The 15,106-nt window shown below is 34.0% G+C and overlaps 1 protein-coding gene across 9 annotated transcripts in view; it reads right to left on the reverse strand.

Annotated features, from left to right (window-relative positions):
- The window catches only part of ERBB4 (erb-b2 receptor tyrosine kinase 4), a 1,110,465-nt gene that overhangs the window by 258,829 nt on the left and 836,530 nt on the right, over window positions 1–15,106 (reverse strand). For all 9 annotated transcript variants that reach the window (XM_025441721.3, XM_025441718.3, XM_025441722.3 and 6 more), the window contains 2 exons: window positions 11,169–11,301; window positions 5,580–5,673 (listed from right to left, as the gene is read on the reverse strand). In XM_025441721.3, the coding sequence (XP_025297506.1) occupies window positions 5,580–5,673; window positions 11,169–11,301 (227 nt within the window). The remainder of the gene's footprint in view (window positions 1–5,579; window positions 5,674–11,168; window positions 11,302–15,106) is intronic.

Genomic DNA, 15,106 nt, shown 5'->3' on the forward strand with positions numbered 1-15,106 from the left:
AAATAAAATTTAATATGTAGGTTATTCTCCATCTCAAATCAGCTTGTGATAATGCTAAAACTCACATGTCTATTTATAGAAATTTTAATAAATCACAGTACAATACTGAGAGCACAATAAAGACACATTCTGATGAGCAAATATCAAAAGCCCCACAATAATAAAGTAGGCGCATGCAAAATAAAATTATATGAAGAAACTTAACAAATAATAAAGGTGATATAAATATGAGCATAATAAACTTTTTTTTTTAAAGATTGTATTTATTTATGAGAGACACAGAGAGAGAGGCAGAGACAGAGGCAGAAGGAGAAGCAGACTCCATGCAGGGAGCCCGACATGGGACTCGATCCAGAGACATGGGATCACACCCTGAGCTGAAGGCAGACGCTCAACTGCTGAGCCACCCAGGCACCCCATGAGCATAATAAACTTAAATAGAATTAACTCAGTTTGTGAATTTGGGAGTCAAGAACTAATATTGGACAGAGCTATGTATTAGGCAGGGAGCGTCTACTCACAAGAGTGCATTATATCTCTCTACAAATGTTAATTCAAAAGCCGTCAGACAATGCACGCTGGTGATACAAAACATCAGGAAATCAATAAATATAATATTTTTAAATTTAAAGATTGAGGTTGCTAATGAAGAACAATGGTATAAAGAAGAAAAAGGAATCAGGAAGAGGTTTCAGGAAATTCTGGGACTGGTGAGGTTCAATCAAGCACCTGTCTATTTCACTATTTTGATGTAAGACTTAGAACTAGAAGAAAATTATCCTATGAAACATAATCCCCATTCAACCTGAAGAGTTTGCTATTGGCAACTTCTTATTTCCTACCAAAAAAGAATACTTCATATGCTTCCAATTTTAACACCTGCTCATGGGTACTTAGGCACGTAATGCCATCTATTATACAAAATCATTTACTGTGCTAGTATGCTCAGTGGCATGACTTATTGTACAAGACAAGAGACATGCTGATGTCTTCTTGCAGAATGCAAGAATAAAACTATGAGTAAATTAGACAGTTAAAGTCAAAATTAGAGATTAGGACTTATTTTTCTATAAAATTCTCTTGACGTAAAATAATATCCAGGTAAAATCAGAAGACACGAAAAATATGAAGCTAAAATTAAAATCATATTTAATATTTACGTACACTTGAAAAAGATTTTTTGTATATTTCCTTGTTTTTTAGGCATCTTTTACCTATTTGATTGTATTATCATGATATAAAACCTAATGTTCTAAGCTGACATAACTAAAATATGTCCTGACAAATCTCAAAAGAAATGAAATGTACTGATTCTCAAGCTCATTTCCATAATAAAGAGATTTTAGAAATATGTGTGTCTAATGCTTACTCTTCTATCATTATATTCCCAAAGCTTTTAAGAACCTAAATTCAGTGAATGAACTGATTAATGCAATGATAAAAAAACAGAGGTGAAGGCAATATTGTTCCTTATCTCTGATTTTAAACTACCTTTGGACTCAATTATGCACCCAGCAGACTAAAGGATAAGCTAAATCCTGATAGAAATATTACATTCTTTTTCTGCAGTGACAATTGATGATTTTCACTGGTAACTACTCTAAGAAACAATGCTATTATTCACCAGTATCCAATTCTCTTCCACTTCTAGCCACTCAGAGGACTGAAATTCTCCTCCCACAAGAAGTGAGGTGTGTCTTGTTTGAGACAATGAAATTAAGTAGAAGCGATTTATGAGACTGCCAGTGCTAAACTCTCCAGCCTTCTCTTTCCCTGCTGCCATGATGCAAAGATGCGATGAAGATGCAGAGATCCCATAAATGTGAAGCATCTCAGATGGAGCATTAGACCAGTAGGAGGAGGAGGGCTGCCTTGCAGGACACTTTACATGAAAAAAGATTTAAATGTTCCTTTTTTTTTTTTTTTTGTATATGTTTTTATTGGAGTTTGATTTGCCAACATAAAGCATAACACCCAGTGCTCATCCCATCCAGTGCCACCCTCAGTGCCTGTCTCTATAGGCTACTGTAATATGGGGGTTATTTGTTATGGCAGCAGAACCTTTAGTAACTTTAACAACTACTTCAGCTTTTATCATTCTCCTTCTCTATCTCTTCTTTGTATGCTGCCTCTTTGGCTTATATTTTAATCTTCTAAAACTCTGATTTCCCTTACTTCCCTTTCTTCTCACATGCCCTTTCTTATCTTTCTTGATAGGAACACACAAGAGTACAGGGAGTAAGGTGGAAAGGACAAAGTTATAGCAGCAATGTCCACAATAGCCAAGCTGTGGAAGGAGCCTTGGTGTCCATTGAAAGATGATGGATAAAGAAGCTGTGGTCTATGTATACAATGGAATATTCCTCAGCCATTAGAAACGACAAACAGCCACCATTTGCTTCCATATGGATGGACCTGGAGGGTATTATGCTGAGTGAAATAAGGCAATCGGAGAAGGACAAACATTATATGGTCTCATTCATTTGGGGAATTTAAAAAATAGTGAAAGAGAATAAAGGGGAAAGGAGAGAAAATGAGTGGGGGATATCAGAAAGGGAGACAGAACATGAGAGACTCCTAACTCTGGGAAATGATCAAGGGGTGGTGGAAAGGGAGGTGGGCGGGGGGTGGGGAATGACTGGGTGACGGGCACTGAGGGGGTACTTGATGGGATGCGCACTGGGTGTTACGCTATATGTTGGCACATTGAACTCCAATAAAAAAAAAGCTAAAAAAATAAAAATAAAAATGAAATGAAATAAATAAAATAAATAATAAAATAAAATAAAATAAAATAAAATAAAATAAAATAAAAAAATAAAATAAAATAAAAAGACCAAGGGCAGACATGCGAACGTATAAAATCAGGGACTTGTTTTATTTCAAAGTTGGCCCTCTCAAGATTATCTGGGGTTTCTATCACATTTAAATAGTGTAATATTATCCCATTTTACATACAACAGTTATAATCTCAGAAAACATATTATCCTTATTATATTACAGAATTTTGCCTGGGGTGGGAGGAGTCACTTCTATAGTTGAATCCCAGTCCCACATCATACAGATTGCTGACTTTTTGGTGCAACTTTCTAATTATTATAGGTTTGGGTCCTTTATATTTTAAATGGAAAAAGTGATAGTATGCTTCAGATATAATAGTGTCTGACAAATATACATGTGTACCAATTATTATTTCCCAATTATTATTAGGGAAATATGGACAAGCCAGGTAAATCATAAGACCAGGTGTGGGAATTCCAACCAGCTTTATGACTTCAGTCTCATCACAATGTCAGCCTCACAAAGAAGTCTCCAGAACTTCTTGGATATCTTAAATGATAGATGCCTGTTACATGGCATAGGGAAGCACATCCGTCTGTAGTTGTGATAATCAATATGTGAACCCAGAAATGGCAAAAATCCAATATAAATTGTAAAAGCTGAAAGCAGGCCATCTCCTAGTGAGAACAGTTAGGGCTATCGTTTGAGCTCCTCAGTTCTGCCCATTTCTCAGACACCTGTCCTAAAATGTGTTCTTACCTGCCTAGCGTTTCAAGGCTTACTGATCAAGTAAAAAAATAGGTTTTCTTGATTCTGTGCTCTGATCTTCCCCAAATAAGTGATTCAGGTTTACTAAACCTTTCCTATTTTTGATTTATTGCCTTTCCTATTCTCTATACATATCAATTGACAATGTTAACGGTTGGTGGTAAATTTGACTATATGGCCCCACGATGTTGTCATTTAAAAAATCAAAATGTGTTCTTCAAAAATCTGTTTTTCCACTCTTTTTAGTGAGCAAATAATTTTGAAAATTGGGAAAAACCATTAACTATTAGGGTCTTCTATGTGTGGTTTATAAACTGTCTCAGTCTTTCGAGTAACAAAAGAATGAACAGATATACTATGAACACATATAAATTAAAATGAATTAACAAAAGATATTTACCAGCATAATTTTATACCATGGGAGGCAGCATGAGGAATAGAAAAAGCACAGGGCTGGTTTTTCAGCCTGCCTTGTTATTGTAATGGCACATTTCCAAAGACTCAGTTTCTTTGAAAGACATATTTTTTTTCATTCTTTGACTTTTGACTAAATAACATAACATATTATGCCAATACTAACATATTGACTAAATATGTTAGTGTTTAAAGAAGTCTTATACAGATAGCTCAGTCTGCTTTAACAACCTATTTCAGAACTTATACTTCCCCATGTTTCACGTCATTCTTTCCAGCATCCACATTTCTCATGCTGCGGATTAATTGTGTTTTCCATTAATAGCCTTAGCGGGGACAGAAAATAGCCAAATGTACCCTTTGCATACTTACTTGGAGATCATTTACATATTAAATTATCTTTTTAGACTTTGGTTCTTCAGGCCAAATCACATTACTTCTTTTTCTCAGAGGTCTGAGTTTCCAAGCTTAATCATCCTGGTGGTAATCCTCTGAACTGTCCAAGTTTTCCACATCCTTCTTTAGATGAAGTTCCAGAATGGCTCATTGGGGCCTATTGGAAGTTTGGAGGGCTCAATGATATTTTTTTTCTAAGCTAAATAAGTGCTGAGTAAGCACTCTGGTAGAAAAATTAGTATTGTTTTAATTGCATATAAACTCGTATGGAGCAATGTTGAGCTCTTGGCTACACCCAAATGTCGGTCCCCAAATAATCTATTGAGAAATGACTCAATACACACCAAAAAAACCCTGGAAATTTGTCTAAAGAAGGATGAATATAGCACTTTGGAATAACAAACTCATATTGACCTCATTATTAGGAGAACATCTGAATAATGGGAACCAAAGGGAGATCTGAAAAAGAATTATCATCTTCTCTATAAGGCAAACTTCAAACATGTAAATACCAACATATATCCATCAAGACTTTCCTGATCCCATAGCCCCTCTTTCATTCTCATAGCTCTGTTTTTCTTTCTGCCATAGTATTTATCACACTGTTTTAGATTTTAGTTTATAAGTGTTTGCCCTCTCCCTTCTGTCTTTCACAATGTTCTTCATAATGACATAACAGTTAAATAATCAAACATATAAATGAATGTGTTATAGTTTACCCCAAATACACCATGAATTTTTACATTCGCATATCTTTGTATGTTTCTTCTCTCCAGATTCTTCTTCAAAGCACAACTCAAACATCACTTCTCTACAGCCTTCCCTGATGCCCTACTTTCCATCCCAAAGACAGATTAATTTATCTCTTGTTTGTGTTCCTATAACAATTTATACATACATATATTTTACAATTATTTTGGTTCAATCTATTTACTTATGTAGTTCTTCTTTCTTTTCAAGACTGTGCAGTTTTCAAGGGCATATCCATATCCTCTTTTTAAATACATTATCTGAAATATAAATATTTCAGAAATTGAATTTGTAAATATTTCATCTCTACTACCAAACAGTAAGCCTCTTGAGGGAGGAATATCAAACATGATTCCCTCTAGTAAGCTATAAACACCTGTTGAATGGATGGATAAACGATAAAGCAATGACATAACATTCACACATGAAGCTAAATAAGCCAACACAACCACAGATGTCTTCAAGCTTACCGGTCCATGGCAGGTGAGGATGCCATCTTCCATCTTCTCACACTGGGGGTCACACTCCACACAGATGGAGCCATTCTCAAACTCTCGAAATTCACTGTGAAAACATCAGCTGCATGAGGTGGTATAAGCAAACAAGCTGTCAACTTAACATATGAAGTAACATCTGCTAAAAGTCCTATTGGCAGAGTAAATTCTAGAGTCTGTTTCTCTATGTGCCAGAAGCATCAGAATCATTTCCCTGTACATTAAGGAATAAGTTCTCCATTAGGAGAAAAGATAAACTGCAGCCAGATGGCTCTCCTTGCCCTCCATTGGGTTCAACGATAGACTCATTCAGGAAACCTCTCTCTTGTGAGAGATATCCTAACATTCTAAAAAAAAAGAAAGAAAGAAAGAAAGAAAGAGAAAAAGAATGACTCTTTTGATGACACAGCAGAATCATTTTTACCTTTTTTAAAGTAAAGCTGTGCCTGTTTGTCTCTATATAAAATTTTACTCTTGGCTGAGCTTTATTTTTTAAACTCTGAAAGAACTATTGTATTTTTCTTGTTGCTAAGTTACATGATATTCCCCATCCCTGTCCTTCAAATCCCAAGACTCTTCAATTTATTTTTGGTGAAACTTCAAAAAATGCTTTGATTTCATTTTTTCTTTTAAACAACTGCCTTGGAGAATTAGAGAAAATATCTTTTTATGGCAGATTTTATATTCTTAGATTATTGATCTAATATCACAACATCTTTTCAGTTTAAAAACTTTTTGAAGTAATTTTATATGGTACAAAATTAAAAAAAAACAGTTTAATGATAACATTCTAAAACTTTCTAATTAAAATCTAGGATGATGGTTATCCCTTTCCATAACCTTACATTTTGTAGCTATTTAAATATTAAATGTTATCAATAATAAGCCTTCCAATCAATATCTACTGTCAAGTTTTCATTTCAATATTTGGATATCATTCATGTATAATATGTTAAATATCCCATTCCTACTAATGTTTCAGAGGATGAAGCACTGGATAAAGACAATTTAGAATGCCAGTTATAAGTCATTAACGAGACCTGACTAAATATCTATAGTTTCTGTATTACTTTGTGTCTGTATATCATGAGCTGTCATTCCAAGCTAAAAGCATTGTAAATATGGCAGTTATGGATTAATTAGGTGATAAATTTAAATTTATTTTTCCCTAAAATAAAGTGTTCACTTATTTTCATAGTGAACTATCTCATTTGGTTACTGTAAAGGCTTAATAAATGATAGAAGTTGAAAAGGTGGGCTATATTTTCTGTTGGTTAAATTAAAACCACACATACTTTAAAGCAAAATAATTAAGTTAAATTGATGGTTTGGTTATGTATCAATGCACATATTTAGTTACATGGATTTTGCATTTTTAAAGTGAGATGTTGGTTTGCTATGGATTAAGCTTCTTCTTTTTTTTTTTTTTTTGAATTAAGCTTCTTACAAATTTCCTTAAATTTAAAATCTCAATTACATAGAAATATTTTCTTCTGCATGTTTCATCAACATGAATTATATAAAGCACTTGACAGAGGAAATCTTCAGAATAAAAACGCCAAAACGACCCGGTATGGGGGTAGGGGGGATGGTTGGTCAATTGTGAAAATAATAAAAAGTATCAGTAAAATGAAATTATAAAACAGTTACAGCAAAACCTGCAATCATTAGTAAATTTCTTTTTTTAGTACAGTTTCTTGGGTTGCTAAAGGGTTATGTTACTGAATGAAGGTCATAATTTTTGTGGTACGAAAACACTGTCATGCTTTTTAAATTTTTTTTTCTCTTCTTGAAAACCACTCTCCACACACAGAGTTGACAAAGTGAATATATCCGAAAAAGTCATGGAGAACAATCTAGCTGCCTTTTCTTCTATAGACTACTGTTTGCATGGCTTTGGGTTCTCCTCCTTAGAGCTCTCAGAACAGAATCTTCTTATAATTTTCATTACCTCTTCTGTTCTTCATTGTCACCGTCTCCATCATTGCTTTTTCTTCTCTACTTCCAAATTATTATACAGTGACTTTGCCAGAGATTCCCTTCACTTGAATCTAACCTAACAAATCACTGTGTATTGAGCTGAATTTTGCATACTGAAGTTTTTGTCACTTTTTTTTACTACTCTACATTTCTCACAGTCTTGCTGTGTGTGCTACCTTAGCCAATCCTGTGATCCAGAGCAAATGCTTTGGAGTCAAGTTCTTCCCAAATGTGGCTGGTGTTGCCAATGTCAACACTAATACTTCTAGGCCTTAAATCCCTTAACATCTCTAAGACTTCACTTTGCAAATATTCTCTGTGAAAGGGAAAAAGTGTTTCAATGAGAGGTTGTGATTTTTAAATATAAAAATGCCCACAAAGAGCTTAGACTGGCACTCTTTCTGATGTTTCCATGTTGTTCTTAACATTTCAAAAGCATTTGACCATGTTGCCAGTTAAGAACAATTTTAAGATTGCATGGGGATGAGTTTTGTCTTTCATTTTAAATGCTTGCACACTGTAGTTAAGAGTTGCTGAAATACAGTAACTTCTATGACCTGGATTTGAATGCTAACAGCCAGGAATTAACTGATTTTCTTTTTGCCTTCAGAACCTCCTCTTTTGAGGATTTCTTCTTATATAAAAATTATATAAATGTCAGTCCCCTGATTTTGGTAAATGTCCTATTTGTTATTTGTTTTCAGGAGCTTTAAGTTGACTAACCATCTAATCAGCTTAGATTAATAGACATAAAAAGAAAATGATGATAATCACCTTAGTAAAAATTCTAGCAACACTTAATTATGCATTTTCTCATTTATTAATCATAATTATCCTATGAAATTGACACTATTATTATTCCCATTTTCCATATATGAAAACTAAGTTTAGAACAGTTAGGTTATTTATCAAAGATTGAAAACGAGGAAATAAAAAAGAAAAAAAGAAAACAAGGAAATGATGAAGTTAGGTTTTGAATTCATTATTCCTCAAAGGCTGTTTTAACTACCAGGCAATGTTGGAAGAAATTAGTCAGTACCACAAGATTGGAGGTGGAAAAATCTATCACTGCATAGGCTAGAATTATGTCAGACTTTTTACAAGGCAATTTCATTTATTATCCTTCAAAGTAGCCCTTACATATGATTTCCTAGAGACCTATTCCTGTTACAAAATACATTAAAACATATATTTCTTTAATACTTTTGATATAATGACTTAGAAAATGTTAAACTTCCAAAACGGTCTAGTAATCAGTGTTGTTTATTTAGAAAACAGGTATTTTTCCTTTTCTTGGCTTTCATTATTTTGCGGACATGAGACAAAAGATGGTATATGCATCCACATATTCATCCATTTCATATTTCTGACAAGGTTAAAACTGAAATATTAAGGGGGAAAAACGTCATCTGGAAAAGAAACAGGATGGAACTCACATGCCCTAAATTCTAGGACTGACTTGATTCTTTGACAATAGAATGACACTGGTCAACGCTTAATTCTATCAATTTTCTTTTTTTTTTTTCAGATTTTATTTATTTATTCATGAGAGACACAGTGAGAGGCAGAGACACAGGCAGACGGAGAAGCAGGCTCCATGCAGGGAGCCTGATGTGGGACTCGATCCCAGGTCTCCAGGATCATGCCCTGGGCTGAAGGCAGGCGCTAAACTGCTGAGCCACCGAGGGATCCCCAATTCTATCAATTTTCAGTGTTTATAAGATGTTGCTGTTAGGGGCACCTGGGTAGCTCAGTCAGTTAAGCATCTTAAAAAAAAAAAAAAAAAGATGTTGATGTTAGAGAAGATGATTTCCGGAGCTCAATTCCTCTCCAGAACTGCATATATATGTTCAATGAATTCATAATGTAACATTCACTAAATAATATTAAAGTCTATTAATTAAATTTTAACAGCATCAGTGGCTTTAGAACAAATAATCATGTTTTGATCTGAAGTATTTTACATACAGAAATATCATTCATTTATAATGAGAATAAACATGACTACAATTTAATGAGAAAAGCAATATATAATTTGTTATCCATTATCAAATTTATGAGCTGATTGTACCTTACAAAATTGTAAGCTGAAAATTTCCTGAAAAACAATTAAATTCTTATTTTGAAAAGTTTCATACTTAAACTTCTCATTTTATTTTTTTTCCCTAAATTTCATGAAGGGAACTGGTTTTGGTCATCTTTCAAAGAAGAGACATACTAATATATTATTATTATTATAGACTGTAGATTTCTATCTTTCTGATATAAAATGCAAAAGTACAATGTTATCTCAGATCATGAAATGTTGCCTAAAATTGAGGACAATTCTATTATCATTGTAATGAAATTGCAATTCATGGTTTGATTTCAGAACAAGTATATTCCTCGTATATTAACCATTTAGAGGTCATTTAAATAATAAACTATTGAATTATTAATGACATGCAGAATTCTAAAGCTATAAGGATTTGAACCTGTAAAAAAATAAAATAAAATGGGACAATTTATGAGGCAAAAGAAGAAATGAGATAATTTCAAAACTACACTTTTACCAACCTGTTGAAAATCCTTTCAGTGAGCATCATATGAAAATTTGACTGGAGAACAGTGCTAAAAAATGTATTATAAGACTAATAGAGGACAACTGTGATGCATGAAATGGTATGTTATGATAAACTGGTTTTATGAGTATGTGAAATGCCATGTAACAAGAAATACACTAGGTTTATTGTTGGCAATGTGATTATTATTGCATCACAAGGAATTTGAAATTCTTTTTTTATAAATGTATTTTTTTATTGGTGTTCAGTTTGCCAACATATAGAATAACACCCAGTGCTCATCCCGTCAAGCGCCAACCTCAGTGCCCATCACCCAGTCACCCCCACCCCCTGTCCACCTCCCCTTCCCAGAGTTAGGAGTCTCTCATGTTCTGCCTCCCATTCTGATATTTCCCACTCATTTTTTTAATTTAAAACACTGCTTAGGTTATCTTTAGAAAGTGGTAGACTGCTTTCAAAAACCTCTCCAAGTAGAAACTACAAAGGCAATTTTTCTATAGGGCTAAGCAATTGTCAGAGAGATTGAAATGTATATCGTTCTTTCTAATATACAAATAGACACATAATTTGGATGGAAAAAATGTAATAGTTATGCAGTAATTCCAGATGAAAATTAATAGGAAAGCATGTAAAAAAACTACTATTGGGAGATATGAGAGGAAATATTACTTGTAACAATCTTCTTCATAAGGAAAATAAGAATATATTTTTCAATTTTGCTTCAGTATAAATTGCTACAATTTATTAAGAAGGATCTATTTCAGTCTACTTTTTATAAGTTTGCATAATAGTCAATACATATTTGGACTTGTCTTATTTCAAATAAAATTCTTTCCCCTTAAAATAATTCTTCAGGTGTTTTCGCAACAAGAGCTCCCCTTAAAAACATCAGCCAGCACACACATTCTGCAATTTCACCAATTTCTGAAATTCAGATAATTTCATTTTCTTATCATTTAAAAATCTGAACCAACCAGTGCCTCAAAGCTCACGAGGTAAAGGTGATGTTGTAAGATAACCTTACCCGTCATAGAGGTTACAAGACTCTATGCAGCTCCTTCCTCTGCTGAAGCGACGGCAGGACAGGCACTGGTCGGGGCCAGGTCCCCAACAGCCATCGCTTGAACACAGATGGTTGCACACCATTCCTTCAGCAGCTGGAAAACACACCAAATTCAAGGGTGAAATAAAACAGAAGCCTTCAAAAAAAAAAAAAAAAAAAAAAAAAGAAGGCTTTGTTAAGACTTAACCTTTTAAAATGAATTTTCCAAAGTGATGCTATTTCTGAAGAAGTTGGTTTGAAAGAGAACTGTGGCAGAAAGCTTTGCTTACTCAGTCACCATGGCCCACACTACTGTCAACTTCTTCTATATTGCAGAGCCCCCATCAGTGTGTGTATATAGAACCGCTATATTTTCATAAAAATGTACACATGTCAATTGTCTACATCAAAATTCTAAGGAGGAATGGTGATAGAAATTAAATTAACCTTCCCTTTAAGGCAAGAAGCAAACAACACCTTTTTCAATCCAGCCCTTTGCTCCACTGAGACACCACAAATTCTAACTTCAATTCCATATAAGAGTTTGATGAAGAAATTAAACAAATAGTTCTTGTCTTAAAAAAAAAATAAAAAAAAGAAAAAGAAGAATGTCTCAAAGGTAGGAGGTGAGGAGAGAAATGGAAATAAAATACAAGGTTTTTATAGGCCTCTGCTTGCCTTGATATTTAGTCAAATTAGCACATGTAAGGAAAAGGATTTGCAAATATATGAAACAAATTGTAGTCACTGATGAGGAACTGTAGAGATTAAAGTAATAACACTGATTTTTAGCCTTGTCTCTATATATTTGTTGATGGGAGGGGTGCCAAAGAATTTTGGGACTGTTAAAATTGGGACTTAGATTCATCGTCTGTTTCCTTTTATATTGAGTAACATTTATTCAGTATATTATTATTTATATGGAATAACATGATTTTAGTAAAAGGATACTAGATGTTGATTAAGGTCCTATTAAGACTTTAAATGTTATTCTGAGTGTCAACAGTGATTTGAGTCATCTGAAATACGATTTTATGTGGTTTTCATAAATTATTAAGAATTTCCAAGAAGATAAAAAAAAAACATCAAAAATCATCTTTATCTTCACATGAGTTACCAAGCTTAATTACTATGGGACGTAAGTTGTCATGACAAGAGCATTTGTGAGATAGGTTGGGATATCACTGAATATGTGAGTATAATGTAAGCAGGGAACACATCTGTGGAAGTTACCCTCTTTAACATATGCTTGAGAAAGTGAATTGCCAGCATCCATGATGCTGACTACTTATAAAACAGTGAAACAAAATCATCCAATTCATGTATCCTGTCTCATATCCTGCAGCCTTAAGGAGGCCCTTAGGCTAAGCTGTGGAATTTTTTTCTCAAGGCAGAGTTAGACCTACTAAGTCTTTTTACTTCATAACTGCTTAATTGAATAACCTCTTCCAACATAAGAGAGAAGCTGTGTGTGTGTTTAGCAGTTTTATTAAGGCATACATGACATTTAACATATTGCTCATACATAAAGTGTGCAATCAGATGTTTTGACATATGCATGCAATTGTGAATCATGTACACAATTAGAGCAATGAATGTATCCATCAATTCCAAGAGATCTCATGACCTTCTGTAATCTCTTCTTCCTGCCCCATCCCTCTCAGATAACCACTGGTCGGTCTGTTGTTAATATATATTAGTTTGCACTTCTTAAAATTTTATACAAATAGAAACATACAGGATGTGCTCTCTTTATATAGTCTCTTTCACTCTGCATAATTATTCTGAGATTCATCTGTGTTGCTGTACAAATGTCCATTCATTTTTATTACTAAATATATTTCATTGTAAGGATATGCAACATTTTTAATTAATTTTATTTTATTTTTTTAAAGATTTTATTTATCAATTTATGAGAGACACAGAGAAAGGGAGAGAGAGACAGTAAGGCAGAGACCCAGGCAGAGGGAGAAGCAGGCTCCATGCAGGGAGTCCGATGTGGGACTTGATCCTGGGACTCCAGGATCATGCCCTGGGCCGAAGGCAGGCACTAAACCGTTGAGCCACCCAGGGATCCCTGCAACATTTTTTAAACCAGTCACTTATTGCTACACATTTAGACTGTTTTCCATTTTGTGCTATTAAAATTAAGCTACCATAGGGGTGCCTGGGTGTCTCAGTCAGTTCGGTGTCTGATTCTTGATTTCAGCTCTGGTCATGATCTCAGGGTCATAAGATGGAGCCCCGCATCAGGCTCTGCTCTCTGAGTATGGAGCCTGTTTAAGATTCTCTCTCTTTCTCTCCCTCTGCCTCTCCCCACCCAGCTCTCATGCACACTCTCTCCCTAAAATAAAATAAAATAAAATAATAAAATAAAATAAAATAAAATAAAATAAAATAAATAAAATAAAATAAAATAAAATAAAACTAGAAACATCCATGCACAAGTCTTCATAAAGGCATATTTTCATTTCCTTTTAGTAAACACCTAAGACTAAAATGACTTGATAATATAGTAAGTATAGGATAAACTTTTCAAAAAACGGTCAAATTGTTTCTCAAAGTAGTTGTACCATTTTACATTCCAGTAGTAATGAACTCAAGAATTAAGTTTCCCCTCATTTTTGCCAATTCTTGATATGGTCAGTCTGTTTAATTCCTAGTAGACACATGTAGACATGTTAACAATATTTGTTCTTCCAATCTATGATCATGGAATGCTTTTCTACTTATTTGTAGTCTCCTCAATTTCTTTTATAAGTGTTCTATAGTTTTCAGAGTACAGATCCTTCACCAAAAGGTTAGGTTTATTTCTAGGTATCTTATGGGTTTTGGTGTAATTGTAAGTGGGATAAATTTCCTGATTTCTCTTTTTTTCCATCTTATTATATTGTTAGTGTGTAGAAATGCAACAGGCTTTTGTGCGTTGATTTTCTATTTTGCCACTTTGCTAAATTCCTATACCAGTTCTAGCTATTTTTTTTTTTTTTTTTGCAGGATTCTTTTGGGTTTTCTACAGAGTATCATGTCATCTGCAAAGAGTGAAAGTTTGACATCTTCTTTGCCAATTTGGATGCTTTTTTTTTTTCTTTCTTTCTTTTTATTGCTTGACTGCTGAGACTAGGATTTCCAGTACTGTGTTGAATAACAGTGGAAAGAGTGACATCACTGTCATATTCTGACCTTAGGGGAAACCTCACAGTTTTTCCCCATTGAAGATGCTCTCTTTTTAGCTCCTTTAGGTGTAAGGGTAGGTTGTATATTTGAGACTTTTCTGATTTCTTGAGGAAGACCTGTATTGCTATATACTTCCCTCTTAGGACCACCTTTTCTGTATCCCAAAGTTTCTGAACTGTCCTGCTTTCATTTTCATTTTCTTCCTTGTATTTATTTTTCTAATTCTAGTTCTCTTACTATTTCTATCACATTTGTAATTCCTTTCTCCACTGAAGTCCTGAGCCCTTCAAAATCATCCATGAAGTTGGAATCAACTACTTCCAAACTCCTTTAACATTGATATTTTGACCTTTTCCCATGAATCACAAATGTTCTTAGTGGCAGCTAGGATGATGAATCCTTTCCAGAAGGTTTTCAATATATCTTGCCTCATCCATCAGAAGACTCACTGTCTATGGCAATTGTAGCCTTACGACATGTATTTCTTAAAGAATAAGACTTAAGAATCAAGATGGGCTTCTTGAACCACAGGCTGCAGAATGGATATTGTATAAGAAAGCATAAAAACAACATTAATCTCATATACTCCCATCAGAACTCTTGGGTGACCAGGTGAATTATCAATGAATAGTAATATTTTGAAAGGCATCTTAATTTTTGAGTAGTAAGTATCCATAGTTGGCCTAAAATATCCAGTAAACCATGTTGTAAACAGATGTGCTGTCATCCAGGCTTTGTTGTTC

Source organism: Canis lupus, chromosome 37, assembly GCF_003254725.2.
Source record: "Canis lupus dingo isolate Sandy chromosome 37, ASM325472v2, whole genome shotgun sequence".
NCBI lineage: Eukaryota > Metazoa > Chordata > Mammalia > Carnivora > Canidae > Canis > Canis lupus.